The sequence below is a fragment of the Polypterus senegalus genome, chromosome 3 (genome assembly GCF_016835505.1).
Source record: "Polypterus senegalus isolate Bchr_013 chromosome 3, ASM1683550v1, whole genome shotgun sequence".
In the NCBI taxonomy this organism is placed as follows: Eukaryota; Metazoa; Chordata; class Cladistia; order Polypteriformes; family Polypteridae; genus Polypterus; species Polypterus senegalus.
The window spans coordinates 273,275,627-273,291,825 of NC_053156.1; the positions used below are offsets into that span (position 1 = coordinate 273,275,627).

Sequence of the window (16,199 nt, forward strand, 5' to 3'; positions counted from 1 at the left end):
CGATGCAAAGACGGTTCGTCAGTTCGCTCACTTCTCAATGGTCTTGGATTTTTTGAGTGATTTTCTATGTAATAAACTTAATAAGTTATAGTGTAATGAAAATTGTATAATTAGATCTGGACCACCCTATACTTAACCTTATGCAAGTCACTGAAATTCTCTGGGCTCAAAATAATTTAAGTCCTCTTGGTTAAAAGCATTAGTCATATATTTAATAACAGCTGATACAATTAAGCAAACATTGTCATTTTGTCTCAAATTCAGTTAGTTTCAATCCTCCCTGGTCACTTTCAACTTGCCTTTAACTTTAGGATTGGTAGCAATGATCACCACAGGGCACACAGACGTGTAAAGGACAGAGAAAAAGCCCCGAACTTCTGAAATAAGTGGTGCCACCCTGACGTAGCTAAGAGAATATAGCCAGATTGCATTGTCCACACCGAAGAAGAGAGTGTAGAGGATAACCAAAGTGACCACTGCACGGGAGGCTTTGACCTCTGGCCTGGATCCTGAGTTTCCATTGTCTGAACTTCGCAGACTCTTCACTTTTGTTCCGTGCCGATAGAGCAGCAACAAGATGTAGCAGCTCATGACGACCATCATCACTATGAAGGTAAAATCTCTAAAAAAGAGGTACAGACCTATGGAAATGAAAACAGTGTAATCGGGATATGTAACATAACAGTACTCGTAATTAAATGTGTAGGCGGGTATGGTGTTGTTGATCAGATTCGAGTAGGAATACAGAATTAGATGGACACTAAACACAAAGGAAAATGCATAGAGACCGACAATAATGTGCTGTAGATACTTTGGAATTCTGTGCTTTAAAGAGTCAAATATAGAGGTGGCAGGGGAAACTAGCACAGCTTGGTATGTGCTCAGGAAGCAGGTGAGCTTTATGGAGAGAGTTCTTGACACACGAAAGAAGAAGAGCACCATTTTGCAGCCAAAATCATCATATATGTTGTGGTATCCAAATGCCGTCAGCATCTGAGAAAAACTGCGAGTAAAGGTTGAGGTCAGATTGGTGAGGGCCAGGTGCCACAGGATGACATCAGCAGGTGTGAGCTTAGCTTCGGTCAACAGGGTGTGAAGGAAAGCACAGCAGATGAATAGATTGGATGGGACACTGATGACGGTTAGGATAAGGAAACTGGAAGCTTTGAAAATAGCTCTGGTGTCCATGAAGGTAGTCTGAAAAAGAGGAGATATTTAATCTTAAAGATCATAATCTCATGTAAATCAGCTGCACTATACTTACTGTTATTTAGAAACTTAATCTTCCCTTGTACCCCAGACATGTAGCTTGTCCTGTGTTCTTTGTATCATACCCCTGAATTCCTTCTTATATATTTATTCTCTTTGACGCTACTATGATGCTCCACTACCACCAAATGGGAACTTGTGAAACCTCAGGCTTGTATAGCACACCCTGGAGGCATCACAATGTGGCAGACAATAGAAAGACGGGTATTTATGACAATGCAGTACCTTAAAAACATAAATATGAAATCTTTGCAGAAACAGCATCTCCTGTACATCATGGGGCAAAATTTCAAACCTTTTCATTTTAAGTTTTATAATCATTTCTGATTTTAGATTGGGCTCACCTTTTAAATGATTTCTAATGTATGAATGCAGATAGACAGCTTGACAGGAAGATGGACACTTTAAGCTTTTTAAAGTATAAGGATAAGTGAGATAAGTCTGAGTCACTGTGTAAAATAGAGTTTTAGAAGATAATGGGAAAAATGCATTCATTCTTCCTCCAGAAACATTTAAAAGCTTTCAGAAATTTAGGCATATAAATATCAATGTAAGTGATCATTAAGAAAAAATTTGAGTATTTGAGTTTATTATTACTTTTAAAATACACTAAAATTGTGCTTCATAAAAGCTACTAACTTTCATTATTTAATATAAATTACCTTATTATTGAATATAATAAAAGAAAATCTTCCATGAGTTTTTTACCATTGTGTCTTACGGTGTTGGACCTTGAATCCCAAGGCTTCCAGTTGACTTCCTTCATCCAAAGTGCTTTTTGGGGTTTGTGTGTTTACCTGCATGACACTGTCACACACCTGTCAGATCAGTTCTTTTTAAAATCTCACTACATGAGGAACTAGAATTAAACTCAGGTTCGCTTCCCGGGTCCTTCCTGCGTGGAGTTTGCATGTTCTCCCGTTGGCTGGGTTTCCTCCGGGCGCTCCGGTTTCCTCCCACGGTCCAAAGACATGCAGGTTAGGTGAATTGGCGATTCTAAATTGGCCCTAGTGTGTGCTTGGTGTGTTTGTGTGTGTCCTGCGGTGGGTTGGCACCCTGCCCGGGATTGGTTCCTGCCTTGTGCCCTGTGTTGGCTGGGATTGGCTCCGGCAGACCTCCATGACCCTGCGTTAAGATTCAGCAGGTTGGAAAATGGATGGATGGATGATGGTAATAAAAATGAACTGAGAAGATGTTTGCTGGAAATAAACATTTGTGCATACAATGCAAAGACATCTGGTTTCTGGCAATATTAGCAAATTTTAATCAAACCCATTAAAGTAATATTTTAATTGCATTACATGAAAAACAACAGATATATTTTTTGGTGCAATGCCATCTGGAAGACAAAAGGGTACTTGTGTACTAAACGGATGGAACGGACGGCTAGTACCTTTTTCTATTATCGTGATGCAAATCAGATTTTCGTTTTTAACATCAGGCACCCAAAGGGGACATTAACATTAGGGACCTATAGGCAACTATGCTTCACCACGACTAACTTTAAGGTTAGTATTTGTGGTTGGGGTAGGTCAGTCTAATAATTTAAACTACAAAAATTAACCAACCGGGGCGCCTCCCCCAATGGAGCCCAACACTAGAATGGGTTTACTACACAAGTACAGACAAATGATTTAATTAAACAAATAAGGCATGTCATTGTTTTTGTTTATTATTTTTATTATTGTGTTTTTTTCATCTGTACAAGAGTGCACTTGTTATGGAAAAATCTTCAGAAAATATAAGCAGAGTCTTCAAAAAGGCAGTCAGAATTTAGACTTTATTGCACAGCGTATGAAACCATTGCAGAGCACACAAAGCTGTCTCAGTTCATGAAATGAGCCCAGTGGATTGGGCACTGCTCGTTTTTATTTCAATTCTAAACACAAAACATCCCCATTTCATACATATTTCTCGTCATCCACTTTACATGTTATCTTCATGATAATGAGCTCGTGCTGTACCTGTTTTCATAACAATTACCTTACCTTGTAAACTTCTTTCCCCTAATAATCACCAATCTTTTCATAACAATCATTAAGACTCAAAGGTCGTACTTGCCACCTGGCCTGGAGATGACCATCACCTGAACATGATTTACGTTCTTCACATTCCCACATTCCAAATCTTGATCTAATAAAAATTGGAGGCCTTGTAATTGATCAGCCCTTGTCATTAAGTTGGAACAAGGGTGACCCACATATGAGAAATGGAACTGTTCAATTAATAATTGCTTGTTACACCAGCATCCAGTAAGACTAAAATCATAGGCAGCTGAGCTGGTAAGTGCAGCTCACAGCTTCACTGATAAGGGCTAAGCTGCTGGAGCTGAATGCAAGCAGCTGTTCTGATAATCAACTCTTAAACTCCTATATATATAGCTCAATCTATCTAACACAATGCAACTTGATCATCTAGAATAGTCATAAGCCTTAATACATAAAATTAGGTGCATGTTAAAAATATTTATATGTGCAAAGAGGTTATGCATTAGCGTGCAAGTTTACTTAGTTTTCTTTAAGCTTAAGGGCCTTGATGGTTTGCGGAAACCTGTTTAGATTTTGGTGAGCCAAAAGGCCCAGTAGAGCCATAATGTCCCCCCAAAAAATCTTGTTTACTCAATTCCTTCAAAAAACACAGTGTCCTTGGTTCTTAGAGAACAAGGCAAGTGAAAAGCAAGGAGGCCCATTTAAAAAAAAAAGCAGCGGCCTGTAAAATAAAGATGCCTGTCTAACCCCACTTAAAAAAGATGTCAAGCACTCCTTTAAATAGTCAATAGTTCTGAAACCAATAACAAGGCATCCTTGATCTAAACCTCAACACGCTCATTTTTGCTCTTGTATTAGTATACTTTAAAACAATTTCATATTATGATTAATACATTTCCAGTGAAAATAACCTCTCTTGGTCTTGAAGTGAAAATGAATGTGTCCTTTTTATTGGTATCGGGTCAGCTGCATAGCGTAGTGTGGGCAGCACTTTTAGGGGGCGGAAAAGAATTACTGTATATTTGAGTCTTTTAAATTGAAATACTGTACCTAAATAAGGGGGCGGCAAAATTTTCCTCCGACCCGGGCGGCTGACACCCATGCTACACCACTGTATCAGGTATCTGACTGCCTTTTATGTTAATTTTATTGACATTTTCAGTAATAAAAATGTAGAATTTGAAAAAAACTACAGACTACTACATCTCAAGACACACTTGCATGCAAATGTTGGTAAGATACAAAGATGTATGAGCATTATGTTTTAATACAAGCTTTTTTATAGAACCAATTGATTCTGATTCTACAACCAGCAGAAGACAAGCTTTTCTTTTTAGTGAGAGTCCAGTTTTATTATAACTGCCTGATTGTTTGTGTACAGATATAACTTTCTGTCAGATGTGACTTTCTATATGCTTTCCGAATCTTAAGTTGATTAAAACTATTTAAAGACTGTGGTCACTGTAAATCATGTCAATGCCAATGAAACTAAGATGGCCGAAGAGCCTGTCACACTGTACTTCTGGTCCCCCAGAATGTTATGTCTGATATTTCAGTTTTGTGCAATGCTGTGCAGCGCTGTGCTGTGCTATGCTGGGGCCTCATTCACAATAGCTGAACAGTAGCTGTAGGACTATGATAGAACATATGTGGCACAATATCCAGTGATTTTTATAATTAAACACTCCATATTGTCTATTAATAAATTTTAGATTTTGTAAATTGTTTTATTCAGGTAGGTTATTTAAGAGTAATAAATTACAATTAAACAAAAATTATACTACAATGTGCTGTTTTTACAAATTGCACAGAAATATTGTAATGCTGAACTTATTGCTAAAACTATGAAGATCTAATTCAAATAACATTTTTTCAGTGTACACTTTGTGTCATATTTCTCATTTCTTTAATCGCATGCATTGTTAGAAGGTGATTGTGGACTTTTTTGCAAGTATCATAATATAAACATAAGCACTTGGCCTCTTAAGTCTAAGCTAAAAAATATTGGTTTCAATCATTTTAGTTATTATTTTTCTTAAAATGAGGGAATACAAAAAATTAGCCATAAGCTGAATGATCCAGGACCTGCGTTTGATTACAAGTCACTGTGGTATACTTCAAGGCAAAGTATTCTCAGAAAGTGAAATGAAACAATGCCTTGAACCTCCAATCACACTTTGATTCCGTGTTTGGACTTACATCGTGACAAAGCAACGTATAACTGCCTGTGAGTGAATATCATTTCTTTCTCTCTATTAAATAAAACAACTTTTCTAATGTTTTTCCATGCTATTCCTAAGCCAATGCCCTAATTCCGTTATGTCATAAAAGATCCCTGGACATCTTTCGATAAGAGCAGGATGTTGCCCACCAAGGCTTAGTCATTCTGGCCATCTAGTCATTCTTGTCCCTTTTGGTTAACTATCTCTCTCACCCCTTCATCTCCTAATAGCTAACATCTGATAACTGTGCTGGCATAACAGGGCACAGCAGTGGTGGCTTTCTTTGTTAAGTGATTGGAGTGGGTTAGAAATCTGCTATATACATTTAGTCAATTATTATTAAGCTTGTGAAGCCAGTTTCACATGAGGATGTGACGATTTTGGGTTGTTGTATGGAGGGGGCAGACAGTATGGCTGCAGTACATATAGTGCCGTGGCTGTGTTTTATGAAAAATGCAGTTTCAGTGCATGGCCATGTACATCCAGTTGGTCCCTTGTCATGTATTCACAACTATGGTATACATTGCATGTACAGTAAATTTGTAAGAGCAGAGAAAAGGAAATATTGTGCTTAAGTTTAGAGTGCCTGGGCTAGAATTAATTCTGACTCTTGAAGTTATTTAAAATTGGTTCAATAATTTCAGTTCACTCATAGTGTGAAGGATGTCTTTGATAGACTATTGAGAACTATAAGAATACAAAAGAATATTAAAAGGATGAGACGAGCAGTGCCCCCCAACCCCCCCGGCATCTAGCACAACTCCAGTCAGCACCATTACACATTTCACACTGGGCTGTTCACCAACTTCTTCATTACGGTTTATTCTATCACAAATACTGCACATAAAACACAAAAACTGCATAAATTTTAGGATTAAAAATATGTTTTCTTTCCAGTTTTCTCTTTTAGTAATTCATGTGAGAAATATACTTGAATGGAAAAAAAACCTTTTAAGTTTTATTTTATGGACATTGGAATTTGTCTGTATGTATGGCTCTGCTGTCATTATGGTAATAATCCTGGTCTTAAATCCCAGTATGGTACTGAGTCAATAGGTGGGCCTCTCTGGGAGTGTCTTAAATTGGTTTGAATCCTACCTGGTAGGTAGAAAATTATTTGTTAGTTGTGGTAATTATACTTCAAAGACAAATGATATTCTTTATGTTATTCCACAAGACTCTATCCTGGGTCCGCTGCTCTTTTCGATTGACATGCTTCTGTTAGGTCAGATTATCTCGGGGTATAACATGAACTACCACAGCTATGCTGATGACACGCAACTGTATTTATCAATAGCGCCTGATGATCCCGACTCTCTTGATTCACTGACACAATGTCTTACTTGTTTTCTGAATGAATGAGTAGTAATTTTCTCAAACTAAATAAAGAGAAAACAGAAATTTTACTGATTGGCAATAATGGATATAATGAGGTTATTAGAAATAAACTTGATGCATTAGGATTAAAAGTCAAAGCGGAGGTAAGGAATTTAGGGGTAACTATTGACTCTGACCTGAATTTTAAATCACATATTAATCAGATTACTAGGGCAGCATTTTTCCACTTAAGAAATATAGCAAAAGTTAGACCCCTTATAACATTGCAAGATGCTGAGAAATTAATCCACGCTTTTGTTTTCAGTTGACTAGATTACTGTAATGCTCTCCTCTCAGGACCACCCAAAAAAGACATCAATCGATTGCAATAAGTGCAGAATGCAGCTGCTAGAATCTTAACTAGGAAAAGAAAGTCCGAGCACATTTCTCCAGTTTTGATGTCAATACATTGGTTACCTGTGTCATTCAGAATTGACTTTAAAACCCTGTTTATAGTTTACAAAGCCTTAAATAATCTCGCTCCATTTTATATATCGGAATGTCTGACACCTTACACTCCAAATCGTAATCTTAGATCTTCAAATGAGTGTCTGATTAGAATTCCAAGAGCTAAACTTAAAAGAAATGGTGAAGCGGCCTTCTGCTGTTATGCACCTAAAATCTGGAATAGCTTCCCAGTAGGAATTCGCCAGGCTAATGCAGTGGAGAACTTTAAAAGATTTTACTTTAACATGGCTTTCTCATAGCTTCATCTTAGTTTAATCCTGATGCTCTGTATATTCAATTAATTATCATTATTATTCATGGTGGCTCCAAAATCCGTACTAACCCCTACTTTCTCTTCTGTTCTTTTTCCGGTTTTCTGTGGTGGCGACCTGCACCACCACCACCACCCGATCAAAGCACCGTGATGTTCTTACATCGATGGATTAAAGGCCAGAAGTCCACATGACCATCATCATCAAGTTTTTCCATGAGAACCCTGAATACGATCAGGACTGATCATTTATGTTAGGTAGACTGTCCAGAGGGGACTGGGTGGTCTCGTGGCCTGGAACCCCTGCAGATTTTATTTTTTTCTCCAGCTGTCTGTAGTTTGTTTTTTTTTTTTGTTTGTTTTTTTCTGTCCTCCCTGGCCATCGGACCTTACTTTTTTTCTATGTTAATTAGTGTTACCTTATTCTAAGTTTTATTTACTTTTTTCTCTTTCTTCATCATGTAAAGCACTTTGAGCTGCATAGTTAGTATGAAAAGGTGCTATATAAATAAATGTTACTGTTGTTGTTGTTGTTAATTTTCCTTTTGGGTCCCCATATTAAAAAGTTTAAGGGCATACATGACAGTTTGATTAACATACACAAAAAATCCCAAGAAGTGTGCAGAGGCTCTGCTCTATTAGATGATTTGCATTAAATGCATGACGTCATTACTGGCACAAATGTTTAAAACATTTTCTGAAAAATGCTGCCCTCTCTTGTAAATGCTGCCCAGCTATGTTTATTATATGTCATTTTTTAAGAGTTCTCAATTGTTTTGATTTTTAAATACATTTTTTAGGTTCACACTACACCTGCCTTTGAATTGTTGCCGTCCCTTTCCGCTGGCCCATAGACTGCGTGTGTTCTGTTGTAAGTGCACAGCCTCCTTGCACTTCTCAGTCCCCTCAATGGAATCCATATAAACTTCTTGAAAAGACCATTTCACCATTTCAGTTTGACAGTTTTGTTTCTTACCAGATGATTAATCTAAAATCATTCTTGTGTTAATGTAACAGTATGACCTTCCCTTACATTTAATTGTTACTTCTGCTCTGAATTAAATACACATCACTGTGCCATACAAAAGTGTCAAGATTACTTCTTACCTTTCTGTGTGGAAGTGCTTTGTGAGAAACACCACGCCGCAGAGTTCTCTCATGAATGACCTATGCAAGTTCAGTTTGCTCTGAAATTCAAGTGTTGCTGTCCGCTCATGTCTCTTGGTTTATAGTGGCAGCAGCTCACTCTGATGGGAATTGTATAGGCAGGGGTGACACCAGACACACACCCCAGGGAGAAACACGGGGATACAGAAACACACAAAGAAAGGGAGAGTACAGAAGGAAAAGCTAGAGCAAGACATTTGTATACACTTCTTATTAACTTAACAATGTCAGTTTAGCTTTATTGAGCAGAGAACTTGTTAATGGTAAGCATCTCCCTTCAAGAGTTTTACAAGATACAGTGTGAAGACAGTAGAAGAAACTGAATATGTTACTGTGAAAAACATATTGTGGTAAACAAGGAATCTACTACTGCAGAGTCAGCACCAAAGTTTATCAATACAGTCACACCACCATAAAGAGGGAAATGGTACCAGCATCAGCTCAATGCTGAGCCTAGTTACACTGACATATTACACCAACAATGATGGTCATTATTACACCAGTACACTCAATACACAATAGCTATTAGGTAGTGAAGGGGTTAGAGAGAAAGAGACAGTTAGAAACAGTAGATGAGGCTGTGATAGGCAATTTAGCTATCAGGATGACCCCTACTCTTCTCAAAATATGCCCAGGGATCTTTTATGACCACAGAGAGTCAGGACCTCAGCTGTATGTTTCATCTAAAGGATGGTGACATATTTACAGCACAGTGTCCCCATTACTGCACGGGGCATAAGGACCCACACACAGACCACAAGGTATTCTTGCCCTGCTGGCCTCACCATCACCTCTTCCAGCAGCAACCCAAGCTTTTCTTAGATGGTCTTCCATCTAATTACTGGCAGGGCATGAACATGCTTAGCTTCAGGTTCTGAAATGCAGGTGGTATGACTGATGTGGAAGGACTTGAAGTTGAGCATGACACATCCATCAACACCAGGGATTCTCCCCCTAATGGGATATGAATGGGCACTGTGACTTTTCACAAAACTTAAAAAAAAATGGTGATTTGTAATATAGGTATGTGGAGTGTCATTTTTTGCTTTTCCCAGGCTGCAGATCACAAATACGATAATATTTTTGATATATGATTCTTTATGGGTGGTCATAGCTCTCTAAGAGACACTCTAAGGAATTCAAAAAATGACTAATTTCAAACATAAGCATGTGAGGTATTGTTTCATATTATTTCAAGGTTAGTAATAATGAATATGATGCTATTTTTGATTTCTAATCCTTTATTAAGGATCTAATCTTGTATGGACCTCTTTTAGAAAGTGCAAAATAACAAAAATCTATAGTTAAAGAAAATATTTAGACTTTAAAAATTGAAAATGAAGCACACATTTTAATATTTCAAATAGCTGATGCAACTATTCTTGTTTATTATGTATTTCTAACTCATGAAATAAATTATTACATTTTTTATGAGCACTTCACTTTAGGGTGGTTTGCACTAATTCTAACAAATAAGAGTAACACATCATGTTACTCTTAATTTCCAATCCCCAAGATCTTAGGTGTTTAGGGGGTTATGGTTTGTTATAATAGTTATATGTTTCTTGAGCATCTTTAAAGTTTTATTTTCCCTTTGGGTAAGTACTCTATCTATCTATCTATCTATCTATCTATCTATCTATCTATCTATCTATCTATCTATCTATCTATCTATCTATCTATCTATTGTCACACACGAGCAAATAGGAGAGACTTGTATGGACCAATTAAAGGTAATTCCATGCCAGGCCAGGGGGTGGCGGGGTGCGCTAACCCTTCTTCTGTTGTCACTCCAGACCTATCTGAATCAACCCTGAAGACATCACTTCTGGTTCCGGCACCCAGAAGAGCGTCACTTCCAGTTCTACCTCCCAGAACAGCATCACTATCGGTTCTGCCGCCCAGAAGAGTGTCACTTCTGGTTACGATGTCAGAAACCCACCACTTCTGGTCCCCTATGTTATGGCATTTAAAGACGCAATTTTTTCTTTTGTTTTGGACTCCATCAAAGACACTTAAGTCTTGACTTCAAAACCCATTGCAGCCAGGGAAATTATATGGGCGGCTACCCCAAACCTTTTTAAGTGTGTCGAGTCAGGTCTTTTCACACTATCTATCTATCTATCTATCTATCTATCTATCTATCTATCTATCTATCTATCTATCTATCTATCTATCTATCTATCTATCTATTCTGGAAATGAAGAGAACAAGAAAACAGGAAAAGGTTTGGGGTAGCCACCCCGTGTACTTGAAAAAAGTAGTTTGAGCAAAATTACATCTTTACAGAATGAAGTCCAAAACAGAACTGAGTAACAACAATGAAAAATGATGATTATACAGATGAACTGTAGGAAGTGACATCGGCAGGGCCAGAACTGGAGGTGATGCCAGTATAGCCGGAACCCAAATGTAACATCCTTAGATTCAGGTGGGATTTCCTTCGGTTTGGTCTGTAAAGGAAAGACAGAGCGGATCAGTAAGCACTGCCATCCCCTGGTCCAGCATGTAATTACATCTTTTCGAGGCCTTTAGCTGCCTCCCATCTATCTACTATCCTACCTGCCAAGTTTCATGCAAGTTTGATAACCACTTCTGCTTCTCAGCACAACACTCTGTCTCAGGCGGTTTATTTAAAATGTGACTAAATGAAAACTACAGCAGTTTAAATTCATTTAGCATTTCTAATGCATTTATTTTTCTCTTCATCCATTGGGTACCATAAGCGTTGATGTGTTTTCAAGATGACTATTCCAGATGGAGTAACTGAAAGTCAAGCTGATAATAAAACCTTTAATCTGCAGGAGGCTAACCTTCTCACGTCTATAAAAGCTTGAATCTCTTGGCATCAGAACTGAGGTTTAAGGTGTTAAATATCCCTGAACGTGGACAGTAGCCTACTGGGTGGGGCCCTTCATTTCTGTTGTCCCGAATGGTCCTTTCATTTCGATACACAATGCTCTTATTCTTACCTGGTGAATGTGAACAGCTTACACATTTCCACCATACACATTGCCTCCCACATCTTGTGTATGGTTGACTGATTATTCTGAAATGGCCCGATATAAGTAAGTGTGCCTGATTGTGCTCCATCATGTCTCTATTGCCCCATGCTGCGTTAGGGCCTTTTTTTGTGCTTAATGCTGCTTAAAAGGAATGTACAGTAACTCCTTGGGACGTTAAAAGCTGGTCCAGGTAATTGAAGGATGATGAATTATGTCAAATTAGACTGCTGCCGACCACATTAAAATGGTCCGCTGCCTCTTGCCTTAGGTTGCGCATTCAGCTTCAGGAGAGTATATTGCCTTATAGCAGAAGGTGATAAATGTGGGTACCTAATACATGATGTGGATATTGGAATCAAAAGAATGGATGATCTAGACTTGCTTGAAGCCATGTATGAGCACTGCACATTATCAAAACCACACCATCCCCACCATGTAGCATGTTGGTGGGAGCATCATGCTGTGGGGAATCTTCTCTGTGTCAGTCCCTGGATGGGATGTGTGTGTTAAGGGATGAATGCAGGAAAATACAAGGAAATCCTGTAAGAAAACCTGATGCAGTCTGAAAGAAACCTGTGTCCTGCGAGAAGATATTTATTCCTGCAAGACAATCCCAAGCATAAAGCCAGTGCCACAAAGGAATGGCTTAAAAACAGCAACGTTAGTGTCCTAATCAGAATCCAGATCTCAATACATCTGAGAATTTGCGGCTAGACTTGTGAAAGGTTATTTATTTGTAATCTCCATGCAACATAACAGAGTCTGAACAGTTTTACAAATTTGAATGGGGAGCAATGGCAGTGTCTACATGGGCACAGCCAACAGAGACGTGTTAAATCACATTCAAAGTTGTCATGGCTGCCAAAGCTGCATCTGCTGAATACTGACTTGAATGGGCTAAATACTTATGAAATCAATTATTTTGTGTTATTTGTTTATAATTGATTTGGACTGCTTTGCAGAGATCAGTTTTCGGTGTCTTTTCTGTTGAACAAGCCAAGTGAAGTCCACGATGATAAAGCATTATATAATAAAATATGAGAATGTCCAAGGGAGTGAATACTTTTTATAGGCAGTATTTCTTGTACTGGCTAAGGCAATGGACTATAAACCACAAGGTTGCTTATTCAGTTCCTACCTCTGCGTGCCCCCCATGCTAATTGCTGAACCTGTCTGGGTTCTACCTGATTTAAGTCACCTTCTGTGAACACATTAGTCAAACACCTAATAACAACTTCTACAAGTAAGCAAGCACTGAGGTTTTCTATAAATTTATATATGTTTTATTATACTTTTTAGACAAAGTTCATGTTCACTTTTCACTTCATGCCAATGTCATGCAACACTTTATTTGATTCACTCTGTCAGTTTTCTGTCACATAGTTGAAGAGCTGGTATCCATAGAATGAGGCAGACTCTTGAACTTCGGTAGTTTCAGCTTGGCCTTCACTTTAGGATTTGTAGCAATGACCACAACAGGACATACTGATGTGTAAAGAATGGCAAAAAAGCCTCGGATATCTGAAATAAGGGGTGCCACCCTAACAATGCTGAGTGAATAAAGCCAGATTGCATTGTCAACTCCAAAGAAGGCAGTGTAAAGGATAACCAAAGTGACCACTGCACGAGAGGCCTTGGTCTCTGCTCTCGATCCTGAGGTTCCATTGTCTGAACTTCTGAGGTTCTTCACTTTTTTACCATGCCGATAGAGCAGCACCAAGATGTAGCAGCTCATGACCGCCATCATTACTATGAAGGCAAAATCCCTGAAGAAGAGGGATAGACCTACAGAAATAACAACAGTGTAATCGGGATAAGTGAGGTAGCAGTACTCATAATTAAATGTGTAAGGGGGTACGGTGTTGTTGATGAGTTTCGAATAGCAGAACAGAATTGCGTGGACACTGGTAGCAAAGCAAAACCCATAGAAACTGACAATGATAAGCTGTAGGTACTTTGGGATTTTGAGCTTTAGGCAGTCAAGAATAGAGGTGGCAGGGGCAACAAGCACAGCTTGGTAGGTGCTCAGTAGGCAGGTAAGCTTTATGGAGAGAGTTCTCGACACACGATAGAAGTAAAGTACCGTTTTGCACCCAATATCATCATATAAGTTCTGGCAGCCAAATGCTGTCAGCATCTGAGGGAAACTGCGAGTAAAGGCTGAGGTCAGGTTGGCGATGGCCAAGTGGCACAGGATGACATCAGCGGGAGTGAGCTTAGCTTCGGTCAGCCGAGTGTGAAGGAAGGCACAGCAGATGAACAGATTGGATGGGATACTGATGACTGTTAGGATAAGGAAACCAGATGCTTTGAAAATGGCTCTGGTATCCATGAAGCTAGTCTGAAAAAGAGGAGATAATGAACTTTATTAGCAAAATTCCAAATAAATTGACTACACAACGTATACTGTTATTTAGAGAGTTAATATTCACTTGTATACCAACCAAGTAGATTCTCTTGTGTTCTTTGCACCAAATAATATATTGCTAAAACCATGAAGATCTAATTAATAAAATATTTCTTCAGTGAAAGTTCTGTATATCATTGCTCATTTCTTTAATCAAGTGCATTCCTAGAAGGTGATTATGGACTTTCTTTGCAAGTGTCATAATATAACAATAAGAACTTGGCCTCTTCAATCTAAGTTATGAAATATCTGTTTCTTTCTTTACTATGGAAATGCGTCTTAAAATGATGTATTGTGGGCAATTAGAGATGAGCTGAATGATCCAGAAAGTGCATATATGAACACCCCTATGCTTGAACATGGTGTTCGTTATGGACAATCCGTGACGAGCACAGAAGTCCAATAACAAAACACCACTCAGGTTCAGATCGGGGGGGCCATTCCTCTGAATCACGCCCTTCCAGTTTTCACTGTCATTGCCCACGTGAGCATTTAAGTCTTCTAGTAGTATGAGGGAGTCCCCAGAAGGTATGCCCTCTAGCACCCCCACCAGGGACTCCAAAAAGGGTGGATACTCCAAACTGCTGTTCGGCGCATACACACAAACAACAGTCAGGACCCGTCCCCACACCCGAAGGCAGAGGGAGGCTACCCTCTAGTCCACCGGGGTAAACCCCAATGTACAGGCTCCCAGTTGGGGTGCAATAAGTATGCCCACACCCACCTGGCGCTTCTCACCAGTAGCAACTCCAGAGTGGTAGAGAGTCCAGTCCCTCTCAAGGAGATTGGTTCCAGAGTCCAAGGTGTGCGTTGAGGTGAGCCCGACTATATCTAGCCAGAACCTCTCGACCTCGCGCACTAGCTTAGGCTCCTTCCCTTTCAGAGAGGTGACATTCCACATCCCAAGAGCCAGCTTCTGTAGTCGAGGATCGGACCGCCAAGGTCCCCGTCTTCGGCCACCACCCAACTCACACTGCACCCGACCTCCTTGGCCCCTCCCATAGGTGGTGAGCCCATGAAAAGGCGGCAATCCCCGAACCCGTTGGTGGACACCGGTGGTGAGGGATACCGTCAAGCTGAAGAAGGAGTCCTTGGAGGTGGGCTGCCCTATCTCTGGGGCTGAGGTCACCGAGGTGGTCAAAAAACTCCTTGGTGGCAGGGCCCCGGGGGTGGATGAGATACGCCCAGAGTTCCTCAAGGCGCTGGATGTTGTAGGACTGTCTTGGTTGACACGTCTCTGCAACATCGCATGAACATTGGGGACAGTGCCTCTGGATTGGCAGACCAGGGTAGTGGTCCCCCTCTTTAAAAAGGGGGACCGGAGGGTGTGTTCCATTTACAGAGGGATTACACTCCTCAGCCTCCCTGGAAAAGTCTATTCGGGGGTTCTGGAGAGGAGAAGGATCCGTCGGATAGCCAAACCTTGGATTCTGGAGGAAGAGTGTGGTTTTCGTCCTGGCCGTGGAACAGTGGACCAGCTCTACACCCTTAGCAGAATCTTGGAGGGAGCATGGGAGTTTACCCAACCAGTCTCCATGTGTTTTGTGGACTTGGAAAAGGCGTTCAACCGTGTCCCTCGGGGAATCCTGTGAGTATGGGGTACCGGACCCCCTGATAAGAGCTTTTCGGTCCCTGTACAACCGGTGTCAGAGCTTGGTCTGCATTGCCGGCAGTAAGGCGAGCCCGTTTCCAGTGAGAGTTGGACTCCGCCAGGGCTGCCCTTTGTCACCGATTTTATTTGAACATGGATTGGGGTCAGAAATAGTGTCCTGTTATGATGGGATTCTGCAGAGGGCTAGTAGAACAGAATAGAGCTTACCTTGTTATTTGACTATTTGAATATAATTAAATACATGCATCTGTATTAGGCACTAGAGTTACACAAATATATGTAATTACCAATTAAAGAGGACATCTAATGGTGACATTAGCCAATATAATGATGAGCAAACTTCATTTTCATTACAAGCTGTACTTTCTTATAATAATACAATTCAAACGTATATCATAAACAGAAATCAAGTAAAAAGCAATCAGAATGTCGAA

At 39.7% G+C, this 16,199-nt stretch overlaps 1 protein-coding gene across 1 annotated transcript; it reads right to left on the bottom strand.

Moving 5' to 3' along the window:
- Positions 1–270: 270 nt before the first annotated feature.
- Positions 271–1,188, bottom strand: LOC120526684 (olfactory receptor class A-like protein 1). Its single transcript, XM_039749841.1, has one exon. It carries the CDS (start codon positions 1,186–1,188, stop codon positions 271–273), a length of 918 nt encoding a protein of 305 aa, XP_039605775.1.
- Positions 1,189–16,199: the final 15,011 nt, after the last annotated feature.

Coding starts and splice junctions, on each gene's coding strand:
- LOC120526684 (XM_039749841.1), bottom strand. CDS start 1,188: ATGGACACCAGAGCTATTTTCAAAGCTTCCAGTTTCCTTATCCTAACC.